This window comes from Protopterus annectens, chromosome 10.part0 (genome assembly GCF_019279795.1).
Source record: "Protopterus annectens isolate FY-2018-M chromosome 10.part0, PAN1.0, whole genome shotgun sequence".
NCBI lineage: Eukaryota > Metazoa > Chordata > Ceratodontiformes > Protopteridae > Protopterus > Protopterus annectens.
In genome coordinates, this window is record NC_056744.1 from 764499530 (window position 1) to 764518644 (window position 19115).

At 36.8% G+C, this 19115-nt stretch overlaps 1 protein-coding gene across 1 annotated transcript in view; it reads right to left on the minus strand.

Moving 5' to 3' along the window:
* DNAI4 (dynein axonemal intermediate chain 4) overlaps window positions 1-19115 on the minus strand; it is a 1182639-nt gene that overhangs the window by 159502 nt on the left and 1004022 nt on the right. Inside the window, exon 15 of the mRNA XM_044085587.1 lies at window positions 9084-9310. Coding sequence (XP_043941522.1) covers window positions 9084-9310 — 227 coding nt within the window. The remainder of the gene's footprint in view (window positions 1-9083; window positions 9311-19115) is intronic.

Sequence of the window (19115 nt, forward strand, 5' to 3'; positions counted from 1 at the left end):
CTTCACTACAGGCATTCAACAGTACTGGCAACAAATGTGATGGTTGGTGTACATATGTGTACGGACCTCTCAACCACTCAGGGACTAATTTCAACAGTAACAGGGACAAGACAAGGACAACTCGGGGACAATCACGGACACTTTTAAAATATTAGTACTATTAACTTGAAACATTGACAGAACCAGAGCATATGTATTAATACTTATTTTCTGAAGTAGAAAACGTCTATTACTCTTAATTATTGTCATTATTCATTCAGTGTAATTCATCACCTTTCCTCCAAAGGTCACTGGTTTTAGGGGAGATTAAGAGGCTGGCCAGTTATTGTGTGAATGCTCTGACCATTGGTAGGGTTGCCACCTTTTCATATGGCCAGGATGGGATATATTCGGGACACACCAGTTTTTCAGGCCAACACATACCCACGATCAGTACAGGGTTTAGAACTGTACTTATTTTCCTAGATGAGAGCTTATTCTTGTAGCAGTTTAGTTGCTTATTCTGTTTCTTGTAAGATTTATTTTACATACAGAAATAACTGTTTTTTGCAACTGTTACATGAAATATGGTACATAATTATTTCCTACAATCACAGGACATTTGCCATTGTATTATTTTTGGTCAGGACACACCTACCCAAACAGGGACCGTCCCTCACAAAGTGGGACAGGAGGTACCCTGCTTATGTCAGCACCTTAATCACCCTATATCCAACTGCCACTATGCGTATGTGTAAAGTATATATTCTCGATAATGCATGTGGGGAGCTGTGCATCACGGTCAGGTGTTTAATCCCGGGTAGTAGGTTTTGCATGACCGGCCGGAGGCTGAGCAGTCTCGTGAACCACTACTGCACATACAACTTGTGTCCAGATGTCTACAGGACTGGACATCATGTTGTGATACCAAGTCTGATGTTTACATAGGATACTTATCCCATGAGGGATATCCAAAAATTGAACAGGGCAATAAACTTCAATATTTTTGGATTTACGAAAACATGATAAGGTTATACATGCAAGGGATACATAGTTTGCAATCCTGAGACTGCCTAGGGTGAGACTGCCTACTAGATATGAGTAGTGGTCACTATGTACAGATATGGCGGCGCCAAGCTAGCAGCCCGAGTATGGCTGGATGTGGTGGACGTTCAGGAATGGGGGGGGTTGTGTGCTGTAGAGGGGATGATGGGTATTCAATTATGCATCCAGGTGTGTTGCGGTTGGATGGCTCAGTTCAGTCCAGACCATTATGTGGGTGTGTGCCGGTGACGTTTCTGTACATGTGTATCGCACATTTTAATATTCATATGTTTGTGGGATTGTGTTCTACAGTATGGCCTGTCAGGTTGTATTGCGGCTGTGTATGTTTGTTCTTTGTGTTTCTTTCTGATTCACCCACTGCTCCCTCATACACCTCCAGTTCACCTATTGTGCATCCAACACAGTCTCCCCTTGGCGAATTATTACATTACCCGTCCCCCCACACCCATATTCCACACACTCCATCCATCCCTTCTCTGGTTGATGGCCCATGGCATGGTCAAGGGAACACATTGCATACACTACATATCTCTGGTACCTGTATGGTTGAGGACTACCCTAGCATTTTTCACCTTCCACATGCTGTACATCACGTACATAGGTACACGCAAATACTTATCTTTCATGACATGGTAGGTAGACCCGGGTAATACCCCTTCATCTTTGGCCCATCCTGATAAGGACGCCTTGATCCACAAATGGGCAGATTTTGGGCAAATGCTCTGACCACTGGTAGGGTTGCCACCTTTTCATATAGCCAGGATGGGACATATTCGGGACACACATCAGATTTTACAGGCCACCACATACCCATGGTCAGTACAACGGATAGTACTTTTGTCTTATGCCTAAATGTAAGCTTATTGTTGTAGCAGTTTAGCTGCTTCTTCTATTTCGTTTACTTGCTTATTCTGTTTCTTGTAACATGTAGGTATGTTACATACGGAAATAACTATTGCATGTGACTATTGCATAAGATGTGAGACATAATTATGTCCTACGATCACAGGATATTTTACATTTATAATAGTTTTGGTATGGACACAATTGCCCAGAGGGGGACTGTCCCTCACAATGTGCGACAGGTGGTAACCCTGACCATTGGGCTAGACTTAGCTATTGGCAACACACTAACACAAGGCGTTTCGCTTCCACTTGGTATAACTATCAACACTACAATAGAATACGTGCATGGGGTTTTAAATGTCATTTGTTTGAGGGATGGGGACTCAATATTCAGCTACGTGCATTTCTGTTTGCTTCTTATTTTTGTTTTCGCAAAACTGTCTTGCATGCTTTGCATACATTTCAGTATCCACAGACACTGACAGGTGTGATTACTATTGGAGGCAGGCTTTAATATTCAGCATTTTAGGTTGCATGTAAACACCTGACATGTCCACGCCTCCTTGCGGCGCTTCGACATGCCCCATGCATTCGCGCACGTTTCCTATGCACGTGGATGTGGTGGCAGCGCACCTTCATTAATGTGCATATGGTGCTACTGCGCCATCTCTATGCCACACGGTCGACTCAAGCCTAACGCTGTCCTTGCGCCGAGCTTCATGAATCCCGGGGTATGTACCTCCTTATAATTTATCTTACATTGTAGGCATTTCTATGCCTTGACCTGCAGAATGCTATTGATTCAATGTATTCCAGAATGCTTTGCTATGGCACATACCACAAAATGCTTTGTTACTATTATTACTTTGTCGATCTGTTTCTGTTACTTTAAATCATGTAATATTTTTCTTAGTTTGTTTTATTCTATTCATTATTACAATATTGTATGTGGAGCTTTTCTCCCTGGGCCTCCATTGAAAAAGGGCTCTTTTTGGCCCAATGGACTTTCCCAGTCAACAAACTGCAAATAAATAAAAAATAAATAAATAAATAAATTATGCTCAGATTTACCCAGTGAGAAACATATATATTAGAGACAATGGTGTCAAGAATGGTGATAACAGTGTCTAAGATATTCTTACCACAATTTTTGTAAGTTGCTAACAAAGACCACACTGTAAATGTAAGTCTAGGAAGTCAATTACAAATCTAATTTTCCTACGATATATGTACCAATGAATATTAGGGTAGTTTAGATCATATATATATATATATATATATATATATATATATATATATATATATATATATAGTTCCCATTCAGAAGCCTGAAACATCATAAGCCTGAAAATCAAAATCCTGAAACCAAAAGCCTGAAAATTCAGAATCCTGAAAACTCAAAATCCTGAAAGCCCAAAATCCTGAAAGACCAAAATCCTGAAACTCAAAATCCTGAAAACACAAAATAGACATACTGATGTCATTGTGGCTTTGCTATTGTTAGCCCTGTGGTGTTAGGTCATGCGTTGGGGTCAGGTAAGTGTGCGGTTGGTTTTATTTTAGGTTGTGCAAGAACAAACAACTGATAAAATATAATCAGATCCTGCAGATAGACTAGTGGTGGACCGTAGCTGGGATAGCTACTTAAAGTTCAAAAAAATGACACGGATATATGAAACTTGAATTATGTCACTGATAAAACAGAACGAAAAAAAGATGAAAAAACACTTCTTTTAAATCCACAGAAACCTCACTGCTTCGCCGAATTGGCAAGATGTTGAACTAAAGTGTAACAAAAAGACTGTTACACACTGATGTTTAGCAGTTCAAAGTTAAGTAGGACTAAATCTGTTTATATCCCAGGCATATACATTCCTATAACTCTTCCAAATGATGCAAAGTAACTTGAACACAACTCACAACAGTCTGTGTGGGGACACCATAACAAGCATAAAAAAGTACCTTAGAATGTTTGTAAAAGCTGATGAAATGTTGTAGAGCAAATGCCTGGTTGCTCAGGAAGTCCTGACTATCCGTTTAGCTTGTGGTAGAGAAAACCCAATCCAATACTTTGTAGTTAGAGAAACACACAAGAAGCTTCCCTTGGCAAACTCAATAGTTCCAGACTTGCAGGAAGCAAATGAAGCACTAGCACAATTGCTGTGTAAACAAACTCAGAAGTTCCAAACTCATAGGAAGCAAAAAAGGCGCTGTAGACTGAAAATAAATCCTTTATTACAACGATAGCATTCCTTAAGCACTAGTTGAGCGCTTTCATCTGCACCATCGCAGACTTCATCAGAACTAGTGCAAAACATTTAATTAACTCATTTAAAAACAGTTTTTGGCGCCAAAACTTTGTTACTCAATTTAAAGAAACAGTACTCCATTTGTAACATAACTAATATTGGACCTATATAAAAAACATATAAATCTTGGTGATTTGTGTATATACATACCAAAAGTAAATACAAATGTATATATAATTATAAATATTGATTTTAAAAGTCACTAAAAATAATTATTCATATGGTATTGTAATTGAAATACTAAAACATGAATTAAATTCACTATGTACTTACATTTCATCAAATATTGCAGCCATAAAAATATTATGTATCAAGAATTAAAAATGGTTTTATACTTATAAAATCGTTAATACCTGGATTCCTAGTGGAATCAGTTAAAATCTGCCACTTGCTTTCTTTACAGGCCAGTCTTGTTTTCCAATCACCTCCAAAAGGAATTTCCTTCACCTCATCTATTATCATAAAGGAGAATGTGTGTCCCTCACCATATTCCTTGATGTGTCTGTATAGGGCATTTTTACTATCCATTTTCCTAATTTTATAATAATGCTCATAAATACGTTTCTTTAACTCTCTTTCTGTTTTGCCTATATAATAGGCTGGACATTTTTTGCACAGAGCTAAATATACTATGTGCTTGGTGCTGCAATTTCCACCTATGCTCCTAATTTTACTGTGATTAATGTCATTCAAAACAATATCACTGTTGGTGTTTATATGTGTACATTGTTTGCATCTTCCGCACTTTCTGGTGAAAACCTTGTCTTTATTATTGTTTCTGCCTTTCCCTAACTATTGAGTTTGCAAAGGGAAGCTTCTTGTGTTTTTCTAACTACAAAGTATTGGATTGGGTTTTCTCTACCACAAGCTAAACGGATAGTCAGGACTTCCTGAGCAACCAGGCATTTGCTCTACAACATTTCATCAGCTTTTACAAACATTCTAAGGTACTTTTTTATGCTTGTTATGGTGTCCCCACACAGACTGTTGTGAGTTGTGTTCAAGTTACTTTGCATCATTTGGAAGAGTTATAGGAATGTATATGCCTGGGATATAAACAGATTTAGTCCTACTTAACTTTGAACTGCTAAACATCAGTGTGTAACAGTCTTTTTGTTACACTTTAGTTCAACATCTTGCCAATTCGGCGAAGCAGTGAGGTTTCTGTGGATTTAAAAGAAGTGTTTTTTCATCTTTTTTTCGTTCTGTTTTATCAGTGACATAATTCAAGTTTCATATATCCGTGTCATTTTTTTGAACTTTAAGTAGCTATCCCAGCTACGGTCCACCACTAGTCTATCTGCAGGATCTGGTTTTATTTTAGGGTTAGGGGCGGTTTAAGTGAGTTAGGGTTAGGGCGCAGGTTAGGCATGTATGCAATAGTGACAAATATTGGGGTTAGGGGCGGTTTAAGTGAGTTAGGATTAGGGCGCGGGTCAGGTGAGTGTGTGATAGTGACGGACATTAGGGTTAGGGTTAGGGTCAGGGTCAGTTGGTAGATATTAGTGTCTTTATAGTGACATATTAGCATTATTTGTGTTTTCAGGATTTTGAGTTTCAGGATTTTGGTCTTTCAGGATTTTGGGCTTTCAGGATTTTGAGTTTTCAGGATTCTGAATTTTCAGGCTTTTGGTTTCAGGATTTTGATTTTCAGGCTTATGATGTTTCAGGCTTCTGAATGGGAACCATATATATATATATAAAAATCTATAGCTATATAGATGTTGAAGATCAGAATTGTAGATAGACATTCCTGATAGGATTCTGTGTTCATAGATGGGTTTCTGTAAGTGATGATTAGTCAACTGTTGTTGCAACTATTTCAAAGTATGGGTCAGTCTGTACGTCTGTACCATGGATAGAATTGTGAGTAGTAAAATCACGTCACTCCCTCTAGTGCCTTCACAAAGACATTTGTATTTGTTTTAATTTTTGAAAATAATATCTCTGGAGTACCATGCCTCAATTATTGCTACAATCATATAATTTTCTTTGTGAATTAGACTATATAGTTCATGTTATTTATTATACTGAGGCTTCTAGCATTGCAGTAATAACCCATTACAATGGCATTAACTCTCACATTTCCTAGGGAGATGTGATGTTATCTGAAAAGTACTTTACATATTCAACCAGCTTTGAGCTAAAAATTCCAGTCCTATAATGGCTTAAATTCAGGCTATTCTGTGTGAAGAGTCTAGGATTGTGTTTGCATTCCTCCCAGTAATTTAGGATAGTTACAGCATATACTGTATTGCATTTATGAACCTTAGTATATTGATGGTCATTCCAAGATACTGCTGGTATAACCTTACTAATGATCAACTCAATGTTCCCTGTTTCTGCAATTTCTGGGACCTCAAGGAGAGCATTTTTTTATATAGTTTAATGGTATACCCCCTACATTAGTTTCTGCATAAATTTATTTATTTAACATTTGATTACCTGCAAAGTCTGACTGCGTCTGGAACCCATTTTCAGTGGAAGCCCGGGGTGAAAAGCTCCAAATTATACATGAAAGTTAAGACAATTTACATGAACAAGATAAAAAACAAGTATTAAAGCACACATTAATAATAACTGAATAAGTACAGAGAGGTAGATGCAATAATAAATACAAAAGTACAGAGAGGCAGATAAGATAATAACACATGTACTAAATTAAAGTGAAGTGATAGATTGCAAACCTTTTTTTTTTTTTTTTTTTTTTTAATATATATCAGGTGGGAGTAAGGTAAAGAATGAGGATCAGAACATTAGATGCAAGTAGATGCTTAGAAGGATGGGACAGTTAAGGGTATAGAAATATGGAAAGTCTGTTAGTCCAATATGCTAGATGTTAGTAGATGAAATTCCTGTTTTAGGGATAGAAAGGAAAGCCTCTAGAGAGTGAATGGAGTTCACCTGTTAGGGAAAGAGCAGGGACAGGTCTGGTGACATAGAAAATGTTTTTTTAGTGTGTGTTTGAAGTTGTTAAAGCTCTCAATAATAATGATATTATCATGATCTAAATGATAATGTACTTGTGTTTGTTGGTGTGTTGTGTCAGCTTCTTCAATAAGTTTTTTTAACACCTGGAAGGGATGCTACAATGTTATTTTTATCCAAATCAACCAGTTTTCTGTTACTGGTTTTAATCTAGAGTCACTAAATGGGCGAATCTCCTATTTACTGATGATATTAATATTAGAGAGGTCATTCCTTTTTATGTTGTTCTGGGCTCCTCAATTAAATTGTTTCCACAACTGTGCAATGTGCAAAGCAGTGCTACTGTTAATGTGTATTGGGCAAATGGGTGTCATGGAATGAAGTTAGTTTGCTACAAAATACGTAATACAAAGCAGGTTACTACATGTACTCTTTTGATTGCATACTCCACAAATGTAAATCACAGATTAACCTTATGCTAGTTTACAGTATGAAGTGCAAGGCAAAATGGCACGGCTCCAGACAGACCACCTCCACATTAGAAAAGAGCTTGAAAACAGCACAACAGCAAACATTTTATATCAATGTGCTACTATTATAAATGCAATGCATCTTGTCACAAGCCTACTTCAGATACCCATCCCTTTTAAGTATCTCAGAATAGGATTTACAAGCTGAGCCATATTATTAGGTAGCTAACAAGGTACGCATGTTCCGTATTTGTGAATTCAACTGTACAGTGTTAAATGCTGGTTCCTTCAGGCACCTTAAAATGCTCTACCTTGTATTATGTCAGAGCTCCATTCCAGTAATCCTGTCTTGCTAACAATGTATGTCCATGTGTGTGTGTGTGTGTGTGTGTGTGTGTGTGTGTGTGTGTGTGTGTGTGTGTGTCTGTGCGCGCTTGCGTGTGTTTGTCTGTCTGTCTGTCTGCGTCTGTGTGTTTGTGTGTCTTTAATTAATAAAATGTTTTTTTTTTATGATGTGCTATGTAAAATGTCACAGAAACAGCTGGAACCTCCCCTCTTCTGCCATTTTGAAACTCCAGTTAGAGAAGTACAGTTTGGATATTTCATAATAGTGTCTGCCTTCTCTCACAGGCACCATATTATACCAATGTGCATTCTGTTTGTTAAAATTAAAGCAGAATTTTGTAGCTCCAGTTTGTTCAGTCATATTAACATACAAAGTTAATTGTCAGAACTCCAGCACCTCAGAATAGTGCTTATTACCACACTAGTGCTACACTGCCAATAATGTGGCTTCCACCTGTTTTTCTCCCTTGATTTTTATAAAATGCAAAGATGAATGTCATACGTCCAGTAAGAAAAGTATTACAAAGAAAAATGTTGCTTTCTAGGACAATTTTAAAGTGCATGTCACTTCACTGATGCAATAAACTACAAAATGTTGTGACTCCACACTGGACTTGACCCCATCGCGGAGTTCAGAAAAGGGTTTGATCATATATAGTACTGCTATATAACTAACATTCTGTGTCTCCTCTTTTTTTAAAGAAACAGTGCACTGTTAAATGTCACTTTCTGGACTTATTTAAATGTTATATTTTTGCTCTTTATATATATAAATATATATATATATATATATATATATATATATATATATATATTCATGAAATATTCCTTATGGTTAAGAACTACCTTCAAGCCTTTAAATAGTAAGCATATTTTTCAGTGATCTTATGTCACATAACCCTACCATACACTACAACATACTTTCTAATAAAAAAATAATCTCTATAGAACCCTGAAAACATTCTCTGCCATTACTCACTAATGCTAAATTTCGTATATCAAGCAAACTTTGTTTGACTTTGACAAATGCTTGTTCTTGCCATAGTAATCTGTTTCAGCAATGTAGTTTATTCTGTTCAAATATCTGCAAAACACTGCCTAAATTTACTTTTTAAGGAGCGGCAATGCAATAAATACTCACATGCTTGTGTTAAGATCCCATATTTCTAGTCTGCCTTCATTTACTGCTCCAAATAGCGTAGCTGACTTTGGGGACCAGATAATTTCGTGCACTGATTTTGTGGAAGATGAAAAATTTAGAACTGGTTTTAGTAAATCTTGTCGCCACAGGCTAATACTCCAATCTGAAGAACAACTTAAAAACACATCATGGCAGAATGGAGACCACATAATTTTGTGCACAGGACCCTAGAAATTAAACATATTAATTTTTAATTAATTATCAGCCATAAACAATATTTAAAATATGAGTTTTAATGATGCATTTTTGTTCTATGCATGCTGTTTACTTTGCATGATGGCACAATAAGTATTAATAACACAGAAACAATCTCAACAGGTTTACAAAAATATTTTTATTTACAAGAAAAAAGATAGATGCCTATCTGGATCACCTGAAGAAAACCATACCTTGGGCAAAAATCTACAGGGAATCAAGAACATGTTGATCTTTTTTATTAAATGGAGGTACCAACATAAATATATATCAGAGTATCTATATACATTGAAGATCTTTCATTTCTTAGTTTCCAACAAATCAAAAGGTCCAAGTCATGCTTAACAAGATGCATTATAAAGCCAGAACAGCAACATGGCATATAAGAAAAGTAATAGTTTGATGGAGATATAGAATCTCATCCAATCGAAAAGGAAAAATTCTACTTCAATTTCCAACAACACACTGATCTATCATGCTATATATCATGATATATATGAAACAAGACGGCTAATTCACTTTGTTGATGATCAAGACAGAAAAAGTCACTTATCATGACAGGATGACTAATTTTGTATTATTTAACAGCATTTCACACTACAAAGCTTGCTTCTACAGTTTAGTTCTCAAATGGAATACTTTGTATGCTGAATTTGCACATCCTCCGTGTTCATGTGTTTGTTTTTTTTTTATTTCTGAGTGCTCCTGCTGTCTGACAGCGGCTCTCCTATCTGCTGGATGAAGAAGCATAGCACTAATAGAAGTCCTACAAACCAAAAGAGCTGTCTCCTCAAAGCTTTTAAGTATTTTTACCTTACTTAGAAATGTTTCTATATCCAGACTTTCAAGTGCCATCTCACCACAAACAAAATCTTTAATTAAAGCTAATATTAAAAGACTCACTCAAGTGACAGTCTGCATATACCCTATAGGAAAAAGTGCAATGTGTGAGAACTCACCATAACATTAGATGCTTGAAACATGCAAATGCCTTCAACTGTATTCCTTACTCATAGTTTTACCCTGTGATTGAAACTGCATTTAACCAAAAACAGTAGAGCATGTCCTTTACCCTCAGTATTATGATACTCAAATACTTGAATATTTGAGCTGAAGTACATTATATTTCATTTTTGTTTTGCTGGGGAGAACATCAAAACACCAATAAAAATAAATACCATAAATCATTAACAAATATTATCAATAAAGTACTATGAAATCGGAAATACAAAATTCAAACATACTTTTATTCATTCATGATAACAATGAGAAAAAGAAAAATAGGATTAATATATCTATGTATTATAAAGGAGATAAAAGCTAGAGGTGAGATATTTAGAAAAGGGAAGGTGCATGACCTATCATTCACTCTATTTATAAAAAGAAAAGTAATACAGATCATTATCTTCCAAAAGGTTGTGACTCTCCATAGTGTTGTGAAAAATATAAAGAAAACATTGAAAAGCATGTGCAGTCTTCTACTACTAAGGTAGAAATTGTAATCATCACAATTGTTTTATTTTATAATATTTCTCTTCAGGTTTTATGACTTAGATTTATGTTGTCTTATTTACATAGCTTCACAAGTAGGATTTCCATCAATTTATTTTTTTTATTTTATTTTATTTATGTTTGTTTGTTGAGTAGGTAAGTGGACCTGTCAGCTATAATCCACTCTCTTTCTCTCAGAGCAAAATAGGTGCAAACAGTAATAACATCATAAAACAGCATATAGCATGAAATGCCAGCATAGCATATATACAAATGACAGTCACTTGATATAGACATTTGGTAGAGCATACAGTAGCAAGCATTTATGTAAGTAGGGAATATATTATTGTTGTGACGGTAACACATAACGGTTCTCTCCTCCTCTTATTTACATAAGACATGCCAAGAAAATATACTTGATGCAATATGAATCCAACAATCTATTAATGCATCCAAAGTGCCTGAATAGATACATATGCATATACATATACAAAGTAGTCATACATTTGAGTTCTTTTAACCATCTTCTTGGAAACATCTACATTTATTTTCTTTGCATAGGTGCTTGCCCCACCCTAGTTACATCTGTATTTCAACCTGTTAATTGGTTCTATTTGCCTTTCTATCTCATTTTTCAACTTATTTCTGATTTCCCTCATTTGCTATCATAACCACTGTCTTGTCTGTACCCAGTTTCATCCCAAGTGGCATTAGTTTTGCATTCCAGTCACGTAGCACTTGCTGAAGTTCCTGCTCAGAGCCTACTTGTAGTGCCACATCATTGCATGCAGCAGATTTTTTTATCTATCCCCTAAAACCTGTTTGTTGATGTAGTCCATCACCAGGATGAACAGCACAGCAGTGGGCTCAGAGCTGAATCCTGATGCATACCCAGTCCCACCAGAAACCTTCTCTTTGAGTCTGAACACTGTTTACATTCTTATTTCTTACTAAACTTTCATCTATCAATATCTTTTCAGCACCTGCCCTTTTCCCATTCTTAGACATGTATAACCTTTTTTTTATTATTTCCTAGCATACTGGTATGCTTCTGATATTTTTGTTATATACTGATTGTCATATTTAACTATATATTTTTTTCTTTTCACATTACATCACTGGTGTGTCTTCATATGTGTGTGTGTGTGTGTGTGTGTGTGTGTGTGTGTGTGTGTGTATATATATATATATATATATATATATATATATATATATATATAAATATGTGTGTGTGTGTGTGTGTGTGTGTGCTTTTAATTACATCTATACTACTGTTTTATTTGATGTTATTTAACTCTCTGGAGCTTTTCTTTCAATTTAGAAAGTTCCAGTTTCCAATGCATCGGTTTAGTGATGCTTTTCTATTAAAAAGTTAATCTGAGACTGTGTTTTTACAAACTCCAGCATTCTGTTTACGCAGAGTTTGGACAGAATACCAGTTTGTGGAGTGCTTTACAGACTTACTGGACTAACATTCTGATTTCCGGGTAGCCCAGAAAAATGCCAAATAGGTGGCAATTCTAATTATCCAAACTGTCAAGTTTAGGGTATGCAAGTCTGGGTCAATGAAAAAGCCCTTCTGTTTTATCAACAAACACATCCTATGAGGTCATTTGTGGTGATTGCCCTTGGCCAGGTGGAAAAGAATGGAGACAGAAGCATCCAGCAATTTAAACTTGTCTTCTGGTAAAGACTCTAATCTCAACCAACAGTATCTTCTAAGAACAGCACAGTAGCCACAGCTCTAGAAGATGCATCTGTAGCATCACAACTGCATTTACTTGAGTGTCTGGCTACTTGAGTAACTAAGTTTGGCAGAGATAAAATAGAAGATTTATTTCCTAACTTAGGAATGTCTGAAATTAACTTGTTCATATCACACAAAATAAATAAAAGATACCTAATTATGTGGCTTTGGTAGTTGATGGCATAGATAGAAAATGTAGCAGAAGTGTACACTTTCTTGCCATACTCTTTTATAGCCCTACTATCATTGTCATTTGGGAGTGCATTAGTAGATGGGTGTAGTTTAGTAGGTTTATCCAATTCTGCACACTGAACCTGTAGGACACGAACAAACCAGCAAAAGCAAAGGTTCCAAAGTGTAATGAAAGAACTGCTCCCAGGTAAAACCTTAACGCTCACTTTTATTCACAATTACAAAGGACCTCTGATGAAGCTACCTACCTAGAGTGGCGAAAATGCTGTTTGGATTTGTAATTGTGAATAAAAGTGAGCGTTAAGGTTTTACCTGGGAGCAGTTCTTTCATTACACTTTGGAACCTTTGCTTTTGCAGGTTTATCCAATTCCACAAAAATAACTGCTGAATCTAAGGAAGGATTTTTACCCCAAAACATATGTGTGTCATCATTATCAACCTCACATTTCCCAAGCTGTACAAAGGGTCAGGGTACAATGTCAACTGTTGCCATCTCATTCAATTCATTGCCACTTTCCTACCTTCTCTGGCAGTCATGCCCGACTGTTACAGGTCTTCTTTCACACAATCCATCTGTTTCTTTGCTGGATGCCCTCATTAACTCTTGCTTTTTTCTGTCTGTCCCAAATCTTCTTTAACAAATTGTCTTCCATTTTGGAGCTATTTCTTCTTCAGGTGTATATGTATGTTAGGGACCTTTTAAAACATATCAATTTTTGGGGGGTTTATTTGAGCGGGGAGCTGGAGGTTATGGTTGTGGGTTCAAAGCAGCTGTGGCAAAGTTGTCCTGTAGGGTATCTAACAAATGAGAAACTGAAAGGGGTTTGAGAACTACAATGTATTGTAGGTTGTAATACTTCCTTTACAAATCAGACAGTTGTTTCCCTTCCCGATGAACATGTAGCATCATTTTCAAAATGTTGTCCCCCCAGAAAAGCTCTTGAAGGAGAGAGTCAGGCTACATTGTATCCCCATCCTCTGACTCAGAACCAACAAGAGAGTTGATCTGTGATGAATAAGCCAGGGACTCCTCCTCTGACAAAGAGTCCTCTTCAGAGGAAGGATATTCTCTAACCCTCTTATGAGGAGAAAAAGAAACAGGAGAAAAAAAGGAAATGAGGAGGTTTTAGACACATAATATCCTTCAACAGTCCTTGGGAAAAATCATACCACTCATATTGAGGATTCCATGGAGTAGAAGGCGAGGAAGGAGAAGAATGCTTAACTTTTTGTTTCTTCTTATTATTGAGAACATAAACAGAATGTACTACAAGGGATCCAAATCCTGATTTACCTCTATAAGAGTAATGGGAACTTCATCTCAGAATGAGATTTGAGGTATACCCTCAGGTCCCTCAGAGATGATAAGTCATTGTTACCCTTCATGGTCATACAGGCCATCTTATCAAGCATGCTGGATGTACCTAGATGCTGCACTTCATTAGACCACAATGGGGCCATGACAGCAGCAGCAGCAACTAATAGGTGGTTTGAGGACCCATGAAATGCTAAAGCAGAGATGCCCAGGTCAGACCAGACAAGAGAAGCTTCAGGCTTTGAAATCTTAAGCTTCTTTGGCAACTGCTGAAGGATGACGAAGATACAGAAGCCATCCTACCCCATGTGAATTCTTTGCTTTCTGTTTTTCACATAAGATATTAAGGGAAGCTAAGTGACTTCTCAAGGTTTTTAGGATTGAAGGATTTACAAACAGGACAGTCTTTATAGTTGCGGTTAGGTCCAAGACAAAACAAACACTTTGACTATCTGTATATGGAAGCTCTTGAAGCTACATTTACCTTTCTTTGCTGACATGAAAAACATCACTTTTCAGTCAAAAAATAAAGTGAACAGAACGGCTCACCAATGGGAATACTTATCTGACCACTTGCAATGGAAACTGTCACAAGCTGTATGGTTGACATATCAAAGTGAAAATGTAGCCTTACTGTCTAGGCTGGCAGCATGAAAGTTCTGAGGATTTTTATTCTTCTATATCTTTTATGTACCACTTAGTCTTTGTGCATTTCGAACATATGTCAGACATACAGTGCGAGAGGAAGGTGCTCAGGCTATGCTAGCCTGATGTTCAGTATCCTTGGCAAGGTGTTCCCATATGTAAGTAAACACTGCAACACTGAACAGTGAAGCACATCATTAGATTTTGCAGAAGAAAACAGTCACTGAAACTTGCACTACATGATGTACAGCTTGAGAGATACTGAGTTATTATATAACTATCTCAAAAAAAAAAAAAGACAAGCCCCCAGAAAGGAATTGCTTCATACCTCTCAATCTCTTAGAGCAAGAAATCTAGACAAAGCTATAAATAAAAGTGGGACAAAGGCACAAAAATAGGGACAATTTTTAAATATTGCTCTTACAAACTTAGAAAGTTGATAGAATAACAGCTTTTTCATTAGCATGAATTTTCTGAATGGTTTGAAGTCTGAAACTCAAATGTCTGTCATTATTTGTAACTTCAATCTTTAATGATTTGCTACTAATTCATCAGAAAACCACAATTTTATGAAAAATGGACCAAAAATATGAGGCAAAAATCTGGACATTCTGCGAAAATCTGTACAGTTGAGACGTACAATTGCTTGTCATCATAGCAAAGTTTGAGTCTAACAAAATTGCTGTTGATACTATGTTTCTAGGTTATATACTTTCCAAAACATGAAAATCATTTGGGAAAGTCTACAGAAAAATAGAAATTTGAATATTTTGAATTATAATATTCCAGTGCATTAATATAAAGACTTGCAATACATTTACTATTATTAAGATGAACATTTTTACTGAACAATATTTCTGTTCAAACTTTTTAAACTACATTTACTTTTCAAAAGACAATCATATTTGTTTGGCTTATATCTTTTAAACTGCCTTTCCAAAAAAGGATCAGGAATACAAAAGATAGTCTGTTGGCTCCCAGAGGTGTGACAGTTACTAGTGGTTAATAAGTTACCCTCCCTTTCCTTTATGGCTAAAGATGCTGTACAATGCTGGATGACTGACTCTCTAAAAACGTAATTTCCTGGGATGGAATATGAGCCCAATACTGTCAAACCAGGTCCTTTGTTTTATTTAGCCAATACAGAGTCCTCAGGTCTCAGAGATGCCTAACAAATACCATAAAAGTCTAATTTTCTCCATTCAAAGTAGCCAAGTCTCATGATATATTCTGGAACATTGTACCTATCTGTTTTACCAGAGGAGAGTGCCTACCATTTCACATTCTCCAAATAAACCTGATACTAGACTTGATGAATAGCAATATTTATCTTCTGTAATACATTTAGGCTTTAGCATGCTTTTCTGTTTTTGCTCTAGTCCATTTTGGTTTATTTCTGCATTTCAAGATACTCATCCTTCTTCTGCTGATGGGTATTTATGCACAGATATAGGTTCATAGGTTCATAGGTTCATAGGAGGTTAATAGGCTAATGGCCCTAGGGCCTTTACAAGCCTAGGCAAGTTTAACCTTTGTTCCCTTAAGGGTCTAGAGATGTGGTCTATGTTATAAGCAGATCTAAATCAGCACAGACGGCCCTTATCCAAGAGGGACACAGGAGAAAGCCCTGGGGTGAATTTGCAGTTTCCTATCCAATCGTACAAGTTACACAAGGAGAGGCAATCTCTGGGAGACATATCTTTCCAGCAAGTCTAGTTGATGTCACATGCTAGGTTAAGGTCCCTAGAAAGAGTGACTCTTGTACCATTTGACTTATAAATGTGCAGCATTTCCATTAAGGCAGGGTCAGAGGTTGCCCTGTATACAATACAGTGTATAGTGATAGTGATTTCAGTTTGTACACATAAGACGTGCTGAAGACCTTGAATTTTCCTTGTGAGGAACCTATGAGGTCTCTCCAGTTGCTGCAGGTGCCTAATTTAGGTTGCTGTCAACCTGTGTGCCTAAATCTGTCACCACTGATTTAGAGCTTAGGGTGTTGTTATTAATACGGTAATCTGCAGAGACATCATCTTTGACAAAGGGGATAATGCATTTTTTTTGCATTGAGTTTAAGGCCATGGTTTTGTTATCAATCATTGGTTTGCATAAGTCCTTCTTGTAGAATGTTGACATCATTTGTGGACTCAATGACTGCTCCCAGTTTGCAGTCATCAGCAAACTTTGTCAGTCACAGACCTTTTGTTTTTACCTGTACTTCTGAGAAGTAGATTCCAAACAAGAGGGGGCCCAGCAGTGATCCCTATGGAACACCACTGGTAATGGGTCTGCTGGTTGAGGTGGAATCCCCTATTTTGCTTCGGCTAGGGATTGGTGACAGTCTTGAAGAAGTCCACGAGGTTCAACAGGTATGATCTCCTTTTGACAAAACCAAACTGGATTGGGGTCAAGTGTAGTTTATATCATTTTTTTTACCATTTTTTAGAAACTTTGTGGTCACTAGACTTCTTATTTTCCTTTCCTCTATTATGCTTTACAGCATAAAAAGATCACTGCTTCACAGCCCTGTATCTACCATCCACCCTCAACACACACACATGTGCATGTATGTACACAAGTGGGTCTGCTTGCAAATATACAAACACGCACACAAGCACATGTGCATGAGCAAACCTGCACAAACACACACACACACACACACACAGGCTAGCTGATTGTTATTTGCTTCTTTTTTTGCTCTTCTAGTTTTATCCTGCACCACTTTAGTCTGAGGATATTTCTCTACTGACCCTATCAAGTCTGAAAATATTGTATACTGAAAACATGAACTATTCAGTGCTCATTTTAGTTGTGTCAGGGTAGAATCCAGAGGAATACTCAATAAATATATGTAGCATTATTCTGTAGCAGTAATGTACTAAATCAAAGCATGTGTGTATGTGTGACAGTGCAGCTCAGTCTAGGTATGTACAGAAGTGCATATGATTTTCTGTAAGGGGGGTGCAAACTGGGAACTCTTCTGGATTGTAAAGAATGCTTGCTGTGATATACCTGAGAAAATGTAACATCCACAGAAATACTGTAGTAGCAAAACATGTTCTACTGCTTGTCTGGACATCCAGTTTGCAATGCTTTCAGTGCTTATGGATGGATGACCATGTCATAGTTACATGGCACAACATAATGTATTCAAAATCCCGACTTCAAAAAAACACTTCCTGTATATTAAGCAGGTCAGAATGTCGAAGTGCATTTAGCGACAAAATCGCATTGGCACTTTCCACATTTAGTTTTGCAGTTCATTACTGCAAATCACGTGCCTTAATGTTTTTTTTGGTGGGGGGGCAAGCCCCCCTGCACCTCCCACACCTCCTGCAAATTATATATTCCAACTCCGAGAATGCACTACAGTGAGGAAAAGTGTAATTTCCCGCTTTACACTGTACTGCACTCTCTAGTGGAGACATCGACCACATATGTGTGAGTGCACAGTGGCATTTGCTGCACAGAAAACTTGCAGTATTGGAGGTTGGCAATACCGGAAGCAGCCAAATGACTTTCAACATTCCCGTTTTCACTGAACTTCCGTTATACATTTTCATGGTAAACCGTTTCACATATACTACAAGCAAAAACATCCCTAAAGAAAGCTACAGAGATATCTGCTGACTTTGTAGAGTGAGGCCTAATCTCTCCAAGTTTTTGTTGCAATTACCATAACAGAAAACAGTACAGTTAATTAACTACTCAAATGATAAACTAAATTGCTTGATGACTAGTTTCTTTTGTGTGAGGGAATTAAATAAGTGGTCAATCTACCTAATGGATTCTGTCCTCAGCAAAGAGCACCTCAGACCTTTGTGTACAATTATGCACTACAAGACTCATTCTTCTTTTGCCTGCTCAGAATAGAAAATGTCTGAGCAGTTAACTACTTAGAAAGGGTAAGCTAAATTACTTGATGACCAGTTTACTCTTTACAACAGAAAAAATAAGTGGTCTATCTACCTAATGGATTCTGTCATTTGTAAACAATACTTGAGAACTTTGTGTACTCATTTTCCTGCTTGGGATAGAAAATGAGTCTGAGTAGACTGATTCAGGGTAAATTCAAAGACTACCATACACATAATGGAGGCATTTGTTCTTAAAGGCACCCTTTCTAGATGGAAAACTATAAAAAGTTCCTTTGGCTCTAAACTGGGAAGGAAAGTATTTCAAAATAAAATTTTCAAGTCATGGAACTGATAGGCTTAAATGGAGCTAAAGATAACTTTTCAAAAATAAAAAATCGATCCCAAAACAACTGAATACCCAGTAGGATTTACATATAAACACAATTCAGAAAATGTTTAACAAAAAGATTTTTGCTAAAGGAAGATTCATAGTTAAATGGGCAAAACTGGCTTAAAGGTATCTATTAAA